The 19,685-nt window shown below is 43.4% G+C and overlaps 1 protein-coding gene across 2 annotated transcripts in view; it reads left to right on the top strand.

The window, feature by feature from the left end:
* The window catches only part of LOC126298495 (osmotic avoidance abnormal protein 3), a 349,861-nt gene that overhangs the window by 204,375 nt on the left and 125,801 nt on the right, over positions 1-19,685 (top strand). For both annotated transcript variants that reach the window (XM_049989832.1, XM_049989831.1), the window contains exons 11-12: positions 4,945-5,104; positions 15,683-15,748. In XM_049989832.1, coding sequence (XP_049845789.1) covers positions 4,945-5,104; positions 15,683-15,748 — 226 coding nt within the window. The remainder of the gene's footprint in view (positions 1-4,944; positions 5,105-15,682; positions 15,749-19,685) is intronic.

The raw sequence follows: 19,685 nt of genomic DNA, 5'->3' as shown, positions 1-19,685 counted from the left end.
CAGACTAAATTTGGAAAACCATCTGTATGCTGTCTTGCACTGAAAGCTTGTCATGTACAAACCAAATGATGTAAATGTGAATTTTTAAATCTATTGCTATTCTAGTTGCAATTCTAGTTGACACACACACACACACACACACACACACACACACACACACACACACACACACACACACACGGAAAAAGAGAGATAAAAGTAAACAAAATTCTAATTTGGCGCCAAACTCTCTCGGAAACAAATGAACGCCGACGGGGTTAGAACTCACAACAAAACAGTGCTCACCGCGTTTTGGGGAGTGAACAGGCGTTCGTAAAACCGAAATTACATGAAGTACAATAACATGTGCGTGCAGTGCCCTCAAAACGCAAAATAAGAAGGATCAGTCACAATAAAACGTGAGTAATAAGAAATGCACAGGGTGGTCCAATGATAGTGACCAGGCCAAATATCTCACGAAATAAGCATCAAACGGAAAAACTGCACAGAACGAAACTCGTCTAGCTTGAAGGGGGAAAACAGATGGCGCTATGGTAGGCCCGATAGATGGCCCTGCCATAGGTCAAACGGATAACCAACTGCGTTTTTTTTAAAGGAACCCCCATTTTTTATTACATATTCGTGTGGTACGTAAGGAAATATGAATGTTTTAGTTGGACCACTTTTTTCGCTTTGTGACAGACGGCACTATAATAGTCACAAACATGTAAGTACGTGGTATCACGTAACATTCCGCCAGTTCGGACGGTATTTGCTTCGAGATGCATTACCTGTGTTAAAATGGACGGTTTACCAATTGCGTAAAAGGTCGATATCGTGTTGATGTATGGCTACTGTGATCAAAATGCCCAATGGGCGTGTGCTATATAAGCTGCTCGGTATCCTGGACATCATTCACGTGTCCGGACCGTTCGCCGGATAGTTACGTTATTTAAGGAAACAGAAAGTGTTCAGCCACATGAGAAACGCCATCTACGACCTGCAACAAATGATGATGCCCAAGTAGGTGTTTTAGCTGTCGCGGCTCATCTGCCCATCAGTAGCAGACAAACTGCGCGAGAATCGGGAATCTCAAAAACGTCGGTGTTGGAAATGCTACATCAACATCGATTGCACCCGTACCATATTTCTATGCACCAGGAATTGCATGGCGGCGACTTTGAACGTCGTGTACAGTTCAGCCACTGGGCACAAGAGAAATTACGGGACGACGACAGATTTTTTGCACGTGTTCCATTTAGCGATGAAGTGTCATTCACCAACAGCGGTAATGTAAACCGGCATAATATGCACTACTGGGCAACGGAAAATCCACGATGGATGCGACAAGTGTTATATCAACGCTCCTGGCGGGTTAATGTGTGGTGCGGCATTATGGGAGGAAGAATAATTGGTCCCCATTTTATCGATGGCAATCTAAATGGTGCAATGTATGCTGATTTCCTACGTAATGTTCTTCCCATGTTGCTACAAGATGTTTCACTGGATGACAGAATGGCGATGTACTTCCAACATGAGGGATGTCCGGCACATAGCTCGCGTTCGGCGGTGCGGTATTGAATAGCATATTTCATGACAGGTGGATTGGTTGTCGAAGCATCATACCATGGCCCGCACGCTCACCGGATCTGACGTCCCCGGATTTCTTTCTGTGGGGAAAGATGAAGGATATTTGCTATCGTGATTCACCGACAAAGCCTGACAACATGCGTCAGCGCATTGTCAATGCATGTGCGAACATTACGGAAGGCGAACTACTCGCTGTTGAGAGGAATGTCGTTACACGTATTGCCAAATGCACTGAGGTTGACGGACATCATTTTGAGCATTTATTGCATTAATGTGGTATTTACAGGTAATCACGCTGTAACAGCATGCATTCTCAGAAATGATAAGTTCACAAAGGTACATGATTCACATTGGAACAACCGAAATAAAATGTTCAAAAGTACCTATGTTCTGTATTTTAATTTAAAAAAACCTACCCGTTACCAACTGTTCGCCTAAAATTCTGAGCCATATATTTGTGACTATTACAGCGACATCTATCACAAAGCGAAAAAGTGGTCTAACTAAATTATTCATAGTTTTTTACGTACTACACGAATATGTAATAAAAATGGGGGCTCCTATTTTTAAAAAACGCAGTTGATATCCGTTTGACCTATGGCAGCGCCATCTAGCGGGCCAACCATAGCGCCATCTGGTTTCCCTCTTCTAGCTAGACTAGTTTCGTTCTTTGTAGTTTTATCGTTTGACGCTTATTTCGTGAGATATTTGGCCCGGTCACTATCAATGGACCACCCTGCATACGCAAAACACTTTGCCACATCAAAATCACGTTTTTCTTTTTTTTTTTTAAATCAAGGTATGTATTAACTCGCCGATAAAACTCACATTTACGTCATTTGTGTTGCACATGGCAAGCTATCAGTGCAGGACGCCATACAGATGGCCCCGCAAAACCATATAATGTAAGATCACGGCAAGAAAAAAACGAACAAAAACTATCTTTAGGCCTCACTTTGTTAGATCAGTTACAATCTAAAATAGGTTAACTTCTTACAGATTTCAATAAGCAAAACCCTCTGACGATGGCACAAAGGTGTCGAAAAATGTTTGGGTAACAAGAGAAAAAAACAGTTTTTTTGCGTAAAAGACGGAACCTATATCTAATAATTGTAATTCCAAAGACAGAAAAAATGCATGTGCTACAAATCCAAAAGATGAATAATTCGTGTCGGGTTTTGAAACCGATTGCTGTGTGTGACACTCGTCTCCGGTCCCTGTCAGATAGAATCTTTTTACGGTCACTGTTCTTACGCCGTGTTACATGGTCGCGAGTAATACACCATTCCTTGTAGCCACGCTGGACAGTGCGTTGATGAACCAACAAATCTGGTAACTTCATTCTCGACGTGGTCATGGACACGCCGATCACAATAACTCCTATCTGCCATTCAGTCACATCTCCACGTCGACCCACCTTACAGCTCTGATTCCATTAACCGACAGACACATACAGACCACATCATTGCAATGACTTAAGACAGTATTGGAGGGTCACATGAGCGCCTGGTACCAGCTCTGCACCGTCTACAGCGCTCTTAAGCGACCAATGTGCTGTTTTAAGGAGGTGATTTACCAAGCCCCTACTTAGTGTTAACAAAATAATCCTTCACCGTGTAGAGCGTGTTGCTTAACAGGTACTTTTTAACATCTTTTTAGGTAATTTCGTTTTAGTACTCTAATCCTTGAGCAGTTTATTGTACAGTTTTATTTCTCGGTAAAGAATGATACGAGGGAGACACCAAAAGAAATGTACACTATTTTTTTTTAAATCCATCTTTTATTCTACACGTTTGAAAGTTTTACGGTGTGTAGATAGATCCTTTAGGAACAATATTTTCATTTCTCCATATAATTTCCATCCCTCTCGACTGCCTTAGGCCACCTTGGAACCAGCGCCTGTACACCCACACGGTAAAATTCTGGACCAACCTGTTGGAGCCACTGTTTGGCAGCGTTTACAAGGGAGTCATCATCTTCAAACCTTGTTCCACTAAGAGAGTCTTTCAGTTTCCCAAAGAGATGATAGTCACATGGAGCCAGGTCAGGACTGTAAGGCAGGTGTTTCAGTGTGGTCCATCCGAGTATTGTGATCGCTTCCATGGTTTTTTGACTGACATACGACAGTGCATTATCGTGCAACAGCAAAACATTCTTCTTTTGCCGATGTGGTCGAACACGACTCAGTCGAGCTTGAAGTTTCTTCGGTGTCGTCACATATGCATAAGAATTTATGGTAGTTCCACTTGGCATTATGTCCACACGCAGGAGTCCTTCGGAATCGAAAAACACCGTAGAAATAACTTTTCCAGCAGGAGGTGTGGTTTTGAATTTTTTTTCTTGGGTGAATTTGCATGATGGCACTCCATTAATTGCCTCTTCGTCTCTGGTGAAAAATGATGGAGCCATGTTTCATCACCTTTCACAATTCTTCCAAGAAATTCATCTCCACCATTCTCGTACTGTTCCAAAAGTTTGCTGCATACCGTTTTTGTTGTTTCTTTGTGAGCCACTGTCAACAACCTGGGAACCCACCTGGCACCAACCTTTTTTAACGCCAACACTTTCAGTATTCTGCAAACACTTCCTTCCCCTATCCCAACGTAGCGTGACAATTCGTTCACTTTGATGCATCTGTCAGCAGTCACCAATTCGTTAACTCTCTGCACATTGTCTGGAGTGTGTGCAGTAAGCCGGTCGGGGTGGCCGAGCGGTTCTAGGCGCTTCAGTCTGGAACCGCGCGACCAATACGGTCGCAGGTTCGAATCCTGCCTCGGGCATGGATGTGTGTGACGTCCTTAGGTTCGTTAGGTTTAAGTATTTCTAAGTTGTAGGGGACTGACGACCTCAGATGTTAAGTGTCATAGTGCTCAAAGCCATTTGAACCATTTGTGTGCAGTACGAGGCCTTCCGCTGCGAGGACAATCCCCAATATTGCCGTTCCCACTTTCATCACGTAACCTCCTTGCCTACCGACTAAATGTACTGCGATCGACAGCAGCATCTCCATGCACCATTTTCAACCTCTTGTGGATGTTTCCCACTGTCTCGTTTTCCACGTTGCTTCTGACGAACGTCAAGTGTAGCAGCCACCTTGAAGACATGTTGTGACGGCGCCACTCACGGGAACAGGTTGAACTAAGTTTGAAAACAAGCGGGAAGAATGTATCTAAACACTACAAAACATTCACACATGCAGAATAAAAACGGTATTTTTAAAAAAATAGTGTGAATTTCTTTTGGAGTGACCCTCGTATTTTGAATTTTATATTTATTCTTTCTTGGTAAATGTAAGTTTAGCGTAGATCTTGTTCCAATGTACCAACGCAGCATTCGGGTCTCGTTTCTTAAAAGGTGAGTATGTTTCTGTTGTAGGTTAGAAAGGCTGCAAAAGAGCATGATAGGCGGTGAGTGCGCCAACGATGAGGAACTGAAGGAGAAGCGACTGCGGAAGAAGCGTGCGTCCGAGCGTCGCCTAAGAGCCCTCGCACAGGTCCTGTCCAAGGTCAGCGACGACGACGGGCTCATGCTCAAGGTGTGAAACTCAGTATCCAGCGTTTCCTTACACTATACTGTATTGTAATAACACCAGCTTCTCGGCCCGCACCAGTGTGACACGGTGTTGGTCAAATGTTATCTTCATTTCTCCTTCGGAGCGATCTTAATGAGTTAAACAATGTAAATGCAACCATTAATGAAAACCAAATCTCACAGCTTTTTAAGCAGGTTCTCGTGTCGTACTAGGGGTCTTTTCTTCAGAGTTTATGCCAGTTGTGATATCTCAGAATTTGTGCTACGCAGCCCACTGAGGCAAATAAAACTCTGAGTACTCGTGTTGTATTTAGTCCTGCAGAAGTATGCAGGAGGATGCAAGACGACTTAGACAAAATTTCTAGCTGGTGAACGGCAGTTTGCCTTAAATATGGAGCAATCTAAGTTAATGTAGGTGAGTAGGAAAAACAATACCGCAATGTTTACTGCTTGATACAATCACATCGATTACATACACTACTGGCCATTACATTGCTACACCAAGAAGAAATGCAGATGATAAACGGGTATTCATTGGACAAATATATTATACTAGAACTGATATGTGATTACATTTTCACGCAGTTTGGGTGCATAGATACTGAGAAATCAGTACCCAGAACAACCACCTCTGGCCGTAATAACGACCTCGATACGCCTGGGCATTGAGTAAAACAGAGCTTGGATGGCGTGTACAGCTACAGCTGTCCATGCAGCTTCAACACGATACCACAGTTCATCAAGAGTTGTGACTGGCGTATTGTGACGAGCCAGTTGCTCGGCCACCATTGACCAGACGTTTTCAATTGGTGAGATATATGGAGAATGTACTGGCTAGGGCAGCAGTCGAACATTTTCTGTATCCAAGAGGGCCGGTTCAGGACCTGCAACATCCTGCTGAAATGTAGGGTTTCGCAGGGATCGAATGAAGGGTAGAGCCACGGGTCTTAACTCATCTGTTCAAAGTGCCGTCAATGCGAAGAAGAGGTGACCGAGACGTGTAACCAATGGCACCCCATACCATCACGCCGGGTGATACGCCAGTATGGCGATGACGAATACACGCTTCCAATGTGCGTTGACCGCGATGTTGCCAAACACGGATGCGACCATCATAATGCTGTAAACAGAACCTGGTTTCATCCGAAAAAATGACGTTTTGCCATTCGTGCACCCAGGTATGTCGTTAAGTACACCATCGCAGGCGCTGCTGTCTGTGATGCAGCGTCAAGGGTAACCGCAGCCATGGTCTCCGAGCTGATAGTCCATGCTGCTGCCAACGTCGTCGAACTGTTCGTGCAGATGGTTATTGGTTTGCAAACGTCCCCATCTGTTGACTCAGGGATCGACACGTGGCTGCACGATCCGTTACAGCCATGCGGATAAGATGCCCGTCATCTCGACTGCTAGTGATACGAGGCCGTTGGGATCCAGCACGGCGTTCCGTATTACCCTCCTGAACCCACTGATACCATCTACTGCTAACAGTCATTGGATCTCGACCAACGCGAGCAGCAATGTCGCTATACGATAAACCGCAATCGCGATAGGCTACAATCCGACCTTTATCAAAGTCGGAAATGTGATGGTACGCATTTCTTCTCCTTACACGAGGTATCAAAACGTTTCACCAGGCAACGCCGGTCAACTGCTGTTTGTGTATGAGAAATCGGGTGGAAACTTTCCTCATGTCAGCACGTTGTAGGTGTCGCCACAGGCGCCAACCTTGTGTGAATGCTCTAAAAAGCTAATCATTTACATATCACAGCATCTTCTTCCTGTCTGTTAAATTTCGCGTCTGTAGCATGTCATCTTCGTGGTGTATCAATTTTAATGGCCAGTAGTGTATCTGGATGTAACGTTGCAAAGCGATATGAAATGGAACGAACACGTAAGTACGATAGTAGGGAAGGCGAAAAGCCGACTCCGGCTTATTGGGAGATTAGGAAAGTGTGGTTCATATTCATGGAGGACCGCCTATGGAATACACTACTAGAGTGTTTGGGGTTCTTACCAGGTCGGATTAAAGGAAGACATCGAAGCTTTTTAGTAGCGGGCTGCTAGATTTGTTACTGGTAGGTTCGAACAACACGCAAGTGTTACGGATGTGGTTCAGGAATTCAAATGGGAATCCCTGGAGGGAAAACGACATTCTATGCGAGGAATACTATTGAGAAAATCTAGAGGACCGGCATTTGAAGCTGACTGCAGGACGATTCTACTGCCGCCAACGTACATTTCGCGTAAGGACCACGAAGATAAGAGAAATTAGGGTCCGTACGGAGACGTTTAGATAGTCATTTTTCCTTCGTTCTGTTGCCTCTTGAACAGGAAAGAAAGTGACTAGTAGTGGTACAAGTTGCGGGGTATGTAAGCGTATGTAGATTTAGAGCAATCTCTCAGAAGTCAAGTGCCATAGCGCTCACAGCCATTTGAACCATTTTTTTATCCTTCGCCATGCACCATACTGTGGTTTGCGTGAAAAATCAATCTCTACGCTAGATGAACTGAAGTTCCCCGGTACCTTAACAATAAATCTGTTCCATACATTTTCTTTACCCACATTTGAGTCCTTGTGATCCATCTCCCTTCCTATCCCCATGATTTGTTACTCTCAGATATTTGTGGGTGACGACTTTCCTCGATTGTATGTTATTAACTCTTCAGTAAAAAGCTACCACGTTTTGACATTTTGTGAAATCCTTAAGTTCACATTTCTTTATGTTAAGAGCTATCTGCCTATCTTCGTAAGAGGTAAATATTTTGTTAAGATCCGACTGGACAACAATACAGTTTTTATAGGAATATATGAAGATGGACATGTCCGAAAGAACAGATACCATCTTCATATATATATAGTTAAGGCTCACCGGCCATCTGACCATCTTCTTTTGTGCAGATGCACAAACAGTGCCCGAACTCTTACGGGAATCGGCAGTAAATCCACGAGTAATGAGTATAATAGGCAAGGGCACTATGAATATAGTGCGGGACAATAAGTTGCGAATGTGGGTCTCACGGGAGTCGTGCCAGAGATAAGTCCCTGCAGTCGCGTTATGCTTTGCCTCCTCGGTGGCTCAGATGGATGGAAGGTCTGCCATTTAAGCAGGAGATCCCGGGTTCGAGTCTCGGTCGGTACACACAGTTTCAACTTTCCTCGTTGACTTATATCAAGGCCAGTATGCATCTAGGGGCATTCACATCATTGTAAATACAGTTTTTATCATATAAATCGTCCTCGTAAGTGACTGCATCATTTGCCAATAATCTGATATTACAGGTAGTAGTATTCGCAGAGTCAATAACGCACGAGAAGTAAGAACTGCGCTATCACACTAGTTTACTACCTGCATTTTATGTAGCCGGCGTACTCACGGCGAACGTAGGGTAATCAGTTAGTCTGCTACGGTTGCCCGGTTCAAGCGCAGCTAAACTTTGTGCAGTGGATCGATAGGTGATTGGCCCTCCAGTAACAGGTGTGGTTGCGTGACCACACGTTCCCTGATCGAATGTCCGTGACGACTGACAAATTCAGGAACTCGTATCATTCATTTTAACACACTATCGTACGGACCTCTCACGCAGCTTACGTCTTTCTAATCACTGATTTTATCTACTGGATTAATTTTAAACAATCACTTAACCTTTGTAAATTAGTGTCAAACTTTATTATCAGTTATTTTATTAGCTTTTCGCAGAGTATTTCTACTTATAAACGCTCACAGATGCATTAAGAATTTATATCTCGTTGCGAATGGTGTTATCAACAACAGCTCGATTTCATTGTTTGAAAAAGGTACTACATCTACACGGGCCTCAAGCCATTGCAGAGTATATGTCGGAAGGTACACAGTAGTGGGAATGCTAGCTGTATAATGGCAGGAGAAGGAGTATTTATTGTTCTTCAATTATTTTGAAACATGGTATTTACACTTTAAACGACACAAAATGCAGAATATATATCAAAACAAGATTAAACCCTAGTTGTATTGCAATATTATTCTACCTTGCCCTCGAAATACATACAGATATATTTGCATACCATTCCACATACATGACTTTACTCATTTGTCATCTACCGACTTCAGTCACTTCAGTTATTCCTGTGCAAAGCTTACTTCAGCAGCCTGCTGTGAGCTTTAATATAACTAAAACAAAGACAAAACCATTGTTGGAAACATTCTTATATAAAATGACATCACTTGATTGGCATAAATTTTGTATGTACATGTACGAGGCTGAATCAAATATGAAAACAGCAAAGAAAACAAAAGAAAAATCTGTAAAGGAGACTAAAGTTCAGGGAGACGAAATAAAAACTTAGAGGTTTCTCGACGAGGATGTAATTCTATCATAAACGGCAAATGACTTGGAAGATCAGCTCAACGGACTGCACAGTGTTTTAAAAGAAGTTCTAAGACGCACATCAACAAAAGTATGCCAAGGGCAATGGAGTGCAATCTAATGAAATTTTGCGATGCTGAGGGTATTCGATTACAAAATTAATATTAAAAGTAGTAGAGACATTTTGTTATTTTGGCAATAAAAGAACTGACGATCGTCGGAATGGAGAGGATATAAAATGCAGAATGGCAATAGCAAGAAAAATTTTTGTGAAAAAGAGAAATAGTTTAATCCTTAGTACAAATTTAAGTGTTAGAAGTGGAGTGTAGCCTCATATGGAAATTAAACATGAACTATAGAGACAAGAAGAGAATAGAAGCTATTGAACTGTTGTGCTGAAGATTAAATGGGTAGATCGTATAATTAATGAAGAGGTACTGAATCTAACTGGGGATAAATTATAGATCATCTTGATTAAAAGAAGGGATCGGTTGGTGGGACGCATACTGAAACGTCAGGGAAGAGCCAATTTGATAATGGAGGTTAATATGTGTGTGTTGGAGGGGGAGAGGGGGGAGGTGTAAAATAGTAGAGGAAGACCAAAACTTGACTACAGTGAGCAGGTTCAAGCGGATTTAGGGGAGGTTGTTGTAGTAGTTCAGAGAAGAAGACGTCTGCACAGGATATATTAGGGTGAAGATCTGTATCAAATCAGTCTTCGGATTGAAGAGCAGAATAGAAATTTCATCGTCATTAACAACAATATAATTTACTGGACATACATGGTGATACAAATCTGTGTCAGGTTTTGACATAGACTCAATGGAAGATCGCAGCACTTACAAAGTAACTGACTTGCGCATAAAAGAATTCATTTAGAAGTCTGCACAACGGAACTTATTGCGGTACGGTATTTCTTTGAGCGGTCCAAACACACTGAAATTGCTGCGAAATGTGGTTAGTATGGTGGACTCATACATCAGGTGAGGCCTGTGACTGTCACAACTCTTACACGGGCTATGAGGGGCCGTACATTGCCATGCGGCCACGAAACACCTGCAGACAGCAGTTCAAGTCATTTAGATTTCCCTGAAGGACGAAGAAGATTTTTTAGACGATTTCAGTATGATGCAGTACTGATAGTGTTTACACGAGATCTGTGTGCTCCAATAGGCCACCTTCTTTTCCCAAAAAGAGGATCAGCGCAACTTCCTTGCTGATGGCTATGTTCGAAACTGCTATCGCTAGGGCGATGAGGAATGGCACCATTTCGTGCTAACTTTGTTCGATTGTGGTTGATGGTAGTCAACCCAAGTTTCATTCTTGTTAAGCATTATTGCAAGGAAGACATCACCATCTTGTGTAACGTGCTGTAGGAGTTGTTCATTAAGCATCAAAATACTGCTATCTAAATTCAGAAATAACCTGCTGGGGCTCCAGTTTTGTAGAGACTTCGTGAAATTGGAACATATAATGCACAGTGTGCTTTGCTGAACCATTTGTAATGTTTACAGTTGGTGTAGCCCCCTACAGTGTCACTAGGCGGTTTCTCACCACGATGGCTTCAATAGCTGCACAGTTTTCAGGACTGAGAAAGCGACGTGTTTGACACAATTGCGGAAAATCTGCCACTGACGTAACATTTTCAAACTTCAGACTGCATTTGCAGGCTTGCTGCTTCTAAAACATGTATCACCATACTGGACCTTTATTCTGAGTTGAATTTCGGTAGGTTTCGCAGTTTCAATAAGTAGAAATCGAGCAAAAATAAAAATCCTGTTCACCTCTGGTTCAAATTACTAATTTATTGGCGATCTATATGTTAATCTGATCCGGTGTCTGTACCTCTGCACCATGCTACCAATTAATGAACATTCGATGTCCTTTTAGAAACATGCTTACCAACTTACAGTTTGTTGGCACTATTTTGTTATTAACCTTTTACGGTTTTGAGTTGACACATTCCGGAAATTTCTGTGATGATGATGTTCTTGTCCTAAGAACATTCTTTCTAATAATTCTTTAGGAATATCATCTTATAGTATAATGACATACAGAGATTAAGAAAACTTTAAATTGTTTTCTGAAGGCGTCTGTCTTTACTTCGCCACATAGTGTACCAGCATTATTTCACTTTATTGCTATCCCTTCAGGGAAGATGTGCAGGAAAATTCACTGTCGATATGCTCGCGGTTTAGCTCGAATTTGTCCAACATTATTGCCATACTCAGTCTATGACTTACAAATGGAAAGTCCGATCCGTAGAATACCAGTTTTGTTCCTCCTGATAACAAAGTCCTGCTGAGTAGTCCCCGCCCGAAAATCCGAATGGTCGACTATTTTACCTCCGGACTATTTTGCCCAAGAGGACGCCATCATCATTTAGCCACACATTAAAGCAGCATGCCCTCGAGAAAAATTACGGCTCCAGTTCCCCCTGCTTTCAGCCGTTCGCAGTACTAGCACAGCAATGCTGTTTTGGTTGACGTTACAAAGCTACTTCAGTTTCTCGACATAATCTCCGTTCAATGGACGGCCTTACCCCACCTCACTAGGGCAGCCTGTATGCCCGCATGGCAACACGCTACAGATCGACGTCGGAGCTAACGTCAGGCAGGCCTGTGGGGTGCATGCTAAGGAACAATCCAATGAAGCTTTTTGCGCTCCTCGCGAATGCGCATATTTGAGTGAGCCCTTACGTTATCATGGAGAAGGAGAGGTTCGTTTGCATTTTTGTGGCAATGAACACGCTGAAGTCGTTTCTTCAATTTCCTGAGGGTAGCACAATACACTTACGAGTTGTTCGTTGTACCATGAGGGAGGACACCAAACAGAATAACCTCTTCAGAGTCCCAGAAGACCATCTCATTGATTTACCGACTGAGGGAGAATTTTGGAACACGTATTATGTTCGAGTATAATGTCTTTTCTGGAGACTAGAAATCTACTCTGTAGGAATCAGCATGGGTTTAGAAAAAGACGGTCGTGTGAAACCCAGCTCGCGCTATTCGTCCACGAGACTCAGAGGGCCTTAGACACGGGTTCACAGGTAGATGCCGTGTTTCTTGACTTCCGCAAGGCGTTTGACACAGTTCCCCACAGTCGTTTAATGAACAAAGTAAGAGCATACGGACTATCAGATCAATTGTGTGATTGGATTGAGGAGTTCCTAGGTAACAGAACGCAGCATGTTATTCTCAATGGAGAGAAGTTTTCCGAAGTGAGAGTGATTTCAGGTGTGCCGCAGGGGAGTGTCATAGGACCGTTGCTATTCACAATATACATAAATGACCTGGTGGATGACATCGGAAGTTCACTGAGGCTTATTGCAGATGATGCTGTGGTGTATCGAGAGGTTGCAACAATGTAAAATTCTACTGAAATGCAGGAGGATCTGCAGCGAATTGACGCATGGTGCACGGAATGGCAATTGAATCTCAATGTAGACAAGTGAAATGTGATGCGAATACGTACAAAGATAGGTCCCTTATCATTTAGCTACAAAATATCAGGTCAGCAACTGGAAGCAGTTAATTCCATAAATTATCTGGGAGTACGCATTAGGAGTGATTTAAAATGGAATGATCATATAAAGTTGATCGTCGGTAAAGCAGATGCCAGACTGAGATTCATTGGAAGAATCATAAGGAAATGCAATCCGACTACAAAGGAAGTAGGTTACAGTACGCTTGTTCGCCCACTGCTTGAATACTGCTCAGCAGTGTGGGATCCGCACCAGATAGGGTTGATAGAAGAGATAGAGAAGATCCAACGGAGAGCAGCGCGCTTCGTTACAGGATCATTTAGCAATCGCGAAAGCGTTACGGAGATGATAGATAAACTCCAGTGGAAGACTGTGCAGGAGAGACGCTCAGTAGCTCGGTACGGGCTTTTGTTAAAGTTTTGAGAACATACCTTCACCGAAGAGTCAAGCAGTATATTGCTCCCTCCTACGTATATCTCGCGAAGAGACCATGAGGATAAAATCAGAGAGATTAGAGCCCACACAGAAGCATACCGACAATTTTTCTTTCCACGTACAATACGAGACTGGAATAGAAGGGAGAACCGATAGAGGTACTCAGGATACCCTCCGCCACACACCGTCAGGTGGCTTGCGGAGTATGGATGTAGATGTAGATGTAGATGTAGATGTAGATGTAGGGTGCAGCTTTGAACTTTTTCTTCGGAGGAGAGGTAGTGTGGCGCCACTCAAGGGTTTGCCATTTAGTTTCCGGTTCGAAGTGATGAATCCATGTTTCACCTCCTGTGACGATGTTCGACAGCAAATTGTCACCATCAGCCTCGTAGAGTGCATGCAGTTCCACACAGATGGTCCTTTGTTGCTCTTTATAGTCTCCTGTTAGGTGGGTAGGAACCCAGCGGACACACACCTTGAGTACCACAATTGGTGGTCGGCTATTCCAGCACTACCAACAGAGCTGTCCAGTTGAGCAACGAGGTGCTTGATTGTGATCCGCCGATCACCTCGAATGAGAGTGTCCGCACGTTCAAACATTTCAGGTGCCACAGCTATGCGCAGCCGGCTTGCACGTGGGAGATCAGACAGGTTTGCGCGACCTTGTTAGTGCTGATGACAGATGTCTCGCCCAACGACTCATCGCGTTCTTGTTCACTGTCAGATGTCCGTAGACATTCTGCAAGCGCTGATGAATATCTGCGATGCTCTGGTTTTCCGCCAAAAGAAACTCAGTGACAGTTTTTTGCTTGTAACGCAACTCCGTTAGTATAGCGCCGCCACCTATCGAAACGTTATGAAACTATAGGGGCTGAAGCGGGCATACTCCACTATGTCCCTCAACAAATTCTACATTTTTTTCAACCGAAATATTGGCGAGAAAAACATGTTGCATTACTTCTTGAACTCCATTCGTACTATTTACCATGTTAAAACTTTTATTTCATAGGTAACTGTGATGTAGAAAACGCACTGTATGTGTGAAACCCTGGTCCGATGTAACAGAGGGCCTGATGGTTGTAATCAGACCCGCACAACTAGAGGAACAATCGTAAGCTTTCCACAGAACTATTGCTACAACTTCTAGGGAAATTACGATTTCATTTACAATCCAAGCACATTAAGCGGACTCGAACGATTTGCATCCGGTTTTTATTCCCTGACTATGTACAGGTACTAACACATTTTTATGCACTTCAGCTTATTTTCATGTAAAATGTACTGCTTGTTACAAGCTGTCTTTTCATTCTTTCTAAAAATGCAATTCACAAAGCTTTATATCAACATCGAGTACAACACTGAGTAAACAAACTGTATCAGAAGTATTCGTATGGATCCCAGATTAATATAAAGCCGTCGCCTTTACGCTTTATCGCCGAGAGAGGTGGCGCAGTGGTTAGCATGCTGGACTTCCACTTGGAAGAACTACGATTCAGTTCCGTGTCCGGTCATCCAGGTGTAGATTTTCTGTGATTGCCTTATCGCTCCAGGCAAATGCCGGAATGGTTCCACTGAAACGTCACGGCCGATTTCCTTCCACATATTTGTAACAACCCATTCTTTTGTTCCAAAAATGTTCAAATGTGTGTGAATTTCTAAGGGTCCAAACTGCTTAGGTCATCAGTTCCTAGACTTACACACAACTTAAAGTAACTTAAACTAACTTATGCTAAGAACAACACACCCACCCGTGCCTGGGGGAGGACTCGAACCTCCGGCGGGAGTGGCCGCGCAGTTTGTGACACGACGCCTCTAATCGCGCGGTCACTCTGCGTGGCTATTTTGCTCCGTCTCTGATGAGTTCGATGCCGACGGGACGTTAAATCCTAAACTTGCTTTCCATTTTTTGACGAATAATCATCTGAGGAAAAGACTGCGTTACGTCTTCTAGCACATCTGCACAAATAATGTTTCATTAGTAATGAATTAACTAATGTTTCATTGATTAAACTTTTCTGTTGTGTATCTGGATATAAAAACCTGTCAAAAGCTGGGGATTGTTTCCAACGTTAATATAAGTTTTGATAACTAAAGTAAATATCCTCTCACTGCTATGTAATCTAACCGAAGTATTTTCAAAATTCTTACGTTCCACCATTTCAGAATTATCTTCTTCATCGGAAAGATGACAGTTTGTACACTTTAAACTGATTCACTTGTATGAACACCTTCTACAAATGCCCTTCAACTCTATGACTAAATTTCTGACTCGTTTTAGAGACAATAATGAGTAAAATGTAAACATTCTTATTGTTGCAGGTTTATGATGATATAGACCAAGAGCTCCGTACAAAAACAGAATTGCTGAAGAAGTACAAAATGAAGGTTAGTGTGGACTTCCTGTTAAATTTGTCTAGTTTCATTTTCAAATTGAAAAGCGTCATGTTTGGCACAGAAACACGAAATATCACTGCTCAACAAAACGATTGTTCTTTGTGTCTATTTTTTGTGTCCATCTAACGGGTAAATATAATAATAATCATTTTGTTAGCTAGTTGACAAAATTTCATAAATTTGATCATATCAGCTCTGATGTAAGGCACAATTAATAAATTTGTAGTCTGTTATCATTGGGATTCTATGTAGTAGAACGGAGATCGATAAAAACTAATATACACTGCCAGACAAAAAAAGTGAAGCAATTAGAAAGGGAGGACGAAAGGAAATGGAATTTCAAGGGTTGGTGGGGTACGTGATGTTATTCCAGTGACTACAAAATCGAACCAAATTCACATAAAACTTGGCAATATGGGCCCACTTCTCGGTATGACATAACACCCATTCTAGCATGGATGCATGCAGAATTCCGTTGGGAAGGGTGTCATAAAGCCGTTGCATCTCCTCCTGAGGCAAACTGGTCAACAACAGTTGTAACTGGGCATCGTTATCCTGGATGGTGGCACTCGGACCACGTTCACGTCCGAGCTGGTTCCACACATCATCTATCGGAGACAGATCTGTGGATCTCGCTGACCCACGTAACCCTCAGTGTCACAGTTCACAGAGACTGTGATAGCCCAGTTGAAAAATGGCACCACGGTATTGTCGCATGAGAGGTATCACATAATGATGCAGAATGGACGTCAGAGTTCCCTCAGTTACTACCAGCCATCACATGAAGTTATGCCCGATGGCTCTCCGCAGCATGCTGTCAAGGGTGACAACGCTGTGCCTCTCCAAAACATTGGAACGATGGGATCTCTCCTCAGGTAGGCACTATACTTACCGAAGATGGTCATGTGTGGTAGTGCAGAACCGCGATTCATCGCTGAACACAATACGCCATTCATCAGAAGTCCTTGTTTCATGATCACCGCACAACTCCAAACACAAATGATTGTGTTGCTGTGTTAACGGCAGTCTATGACTTGGACAGTAATTCCCTACTCCGGGAGCTGCTATTCTCCAACTAATGGTGCGGGATAACACTGAATATTGCAGAGAACCCATTAACTGTTCTCGGAGGGCAGCCCCAGATGCGATGTAGTGACGACGTGCTTGTTGCACAACACGGCGACGCTCCCTTGTGGTCAGATGTGATGGACCGGAACTTTGACGACGAGTATGGCTGCCATCGGATTCCCATGTAGACTAAATCATGCCAGTCTCACATCCGAACGCTCCACAAATCTGGATACTGAGACGTTCTTTTCGAGAAACACTATTGAGAAAATTTAGAGAACCGGCGTTTGAAGATGACTGCCGAACGATTCAACTGCCGCCAACATACACTACTGGCCATTAAAATTGCTACACCACGAAGATGACGTATTACAGACGCGAATTTAACAGACAGGAAGAAGATGCTGTGATATGTAAATGATTATCTTTTTAGAGAATTCAAACAAGGTTGGCGCCTGTGGTGACACCTACAACTTACTGACATGAGGAAAGTTTCCACACGATTTCTCATACACAAACAGTAGTTGACCGGCGTATCACTAACAGTCGATATGACAGGCATCTTATCCGCATGGCTGTAACGGATCGTGCAGCCACGTCTCGATCCCTGAGTCAACAGATGGGGACGTTTGCAAGACCACAACCATCTGCACGAACAGTTCGACGACGTTGGCAGCAGCATGGACTATCAGCTCGGAGACCATGGCTGCGGTCACCATTGACGCTGCATCACAGGCAGGAGCGCCTGCGATGGTGTACTCAACGACGAACCTGGGCGCAAGAATGGCAAAATGTCAATGTTTCGGATGAATCCAGGTTCTGTTTACAGCATCATGATGGTCGCATCCGTGTTTGGCGACATCGCGGTGAACGCACATTGGAAGCGTGTATTCGTCATCGCTACACCCGGCGTGATGGTATGGGGTGCCATTGCTTACACGTCTCGGTCACCTCTTGTTCGCACTGACGCCACTTTGAACAGTGGACTTTACATTTCAGATGTGTTACGACCCGTGGCTCTACCCTTCATTCGATCCCTGGGAAACCCTACATTTCAGCAGGATAATGCACGACCGCATGTTGCAGGTCCTATACGGGCCTTTCTGGATACAGAAAATGTTCGACTGCTGCCCTGGCCAGCGCATTCTTCAGATCTCTCACCAACTGAAAACGTCTGGTCAATGGTGGCCGAGCAACTGGCTCGTCACAATACGCCAGTCACTACTCTTGATGAACTGTGGTATCGTGTTGAAGCTGCATGGGCAGCTGTACCTGTACATGCCATCCAAGCTCTGTTTGACTCAATGCCCAGGCGTATCAAGGCCGTTATTATGGCCAGAGGTGGTTGTTCTGTGTACTGATTTCTCAGGATCTATGCACCCAAACTGCGTGAAAATGTAATCACATGTCAGTTCTATAATAGCATATTTGTTCAATGAATACCCGTTTATCATTTGGATTTCTTCTTGGTGTAGCAATTTTTTTGACTAATAGTGTACATTGCGCGTAAGGACCACGAAGTTACGGTACGAGAAATTAGGGCTCATACGGAGGCATATAGACAGTCGTTTTCCCCTCGCTCTATTTGCGAGTGGAACAGAAAAGAAAATGAGAAATAGTGGTACAGAGTACCCTTCGCCACGGACCGTACGGTGGCTTCCGGCCAGCCGGCAAAATGGAGATCCACACTAAGGCTCCTTTCAAACTCTGCCAGTTGCTTCATACAAGTACGCGCATATCTATGTCTGTCAATGATCACTAAACATCTGGCGCTGTTCACGCTCATACTACGCCCTACCAGGCCTGATAGCAACACCAGACACGAACAACACCAATTCTCTCTGGTGGCCGTTCAGTGTGTCACATAGAACTGGGCCGGCCGAAGTGGCCGTGCGGTTCTAGGCGCTGCAGTCTGGAACCGCGGGACCGCTACGGTCGCAGGTTCGAATCCTGCCTCGGGCATGGATGTGTGTGATTTCCTTAGGTTAGTTAGTTTTAACTAGTTCTAAGTTCTAGGGGACTAATGACCTCAGAAGTTGAGTCCCATAGTGCTCAGAGCCATTTGAACCATTGAACTGGGACATCATTATTTACATGCCGGCCAATGATGTGTATGTGTAGGAAGTTACATTAACATTCGACCACATCTTCTGCGTGCTCACCTTTTTTGTTAGAAGTGCAGTGAGTTCGTTTACATAATGAAAATAACTGTTGTTCTATTACAGTATATTACTCTTATCATACTGAAACAAGTCGGCACGTTTTCTATTCTTTGAGTTATATAACACAGATATTATAGGAAAATATATAGAATTCGTGTGGGTATACGAGGTGCGACAATAAAGTAATGAGACTGATTTTCTTTGCAAGATGTGACAACCCTGCAGGCTTGCGTAGACACAATATCTTTGACCTTTGTCTGTAAGCTGCTTCTAGTCCATGTGTACATCGATTCAGCTGCTCAGTCATGAGTTGTGCTGTAATAAGCTAATAACCGAAATGAAAGCGCATAATATTGCCCAACGGTATGCCATTGATTTTTGCGCTAAATTGGGTGAAAATGCGACGACAACTTATGGTAAGCTTCAGAAGTCTTCTTGAGAGGAGGTTATGTCAAGAGCTCAAGCTGTTCGTTGGCATAAAATGTTTAGTGAAGGCAGAACGAATGTTGAAAATGAAGACCGCAGTGGACGACCATCAACATCACGGACGGATGTCAACTTAGCCATAAAGTTGGTCATAAAGAGTGGGTGTCTCCTGGACAAACAGTTAACCAATATTACTACAAAGAAATTTTAGAAAGACTTCGTAAAAGTGTTCTTCATGTCCGTGCCAACATTGTTGATAATTGGATTCTGCA

This window comes from Schistocerca gregaria, chromosome X, assembly GCF_023897955.1.
Source record: "Schistocerca gregaria isolate iqSchGreg1 chromosome X, iqSchGreg1.2, whole genome shotgun sequence".
In the NCBI taxonomy this organism is placed as follows: domain Eukaryota; kingdom Metazoa; phylum Arthropoda; class Insecta; order Orthoptera; family Acrididae; genus Schistocerca; species Schistocerca gregaria.
This window is presented reverse-complemented; position numbering and strand designations above follow the sequence as displayed.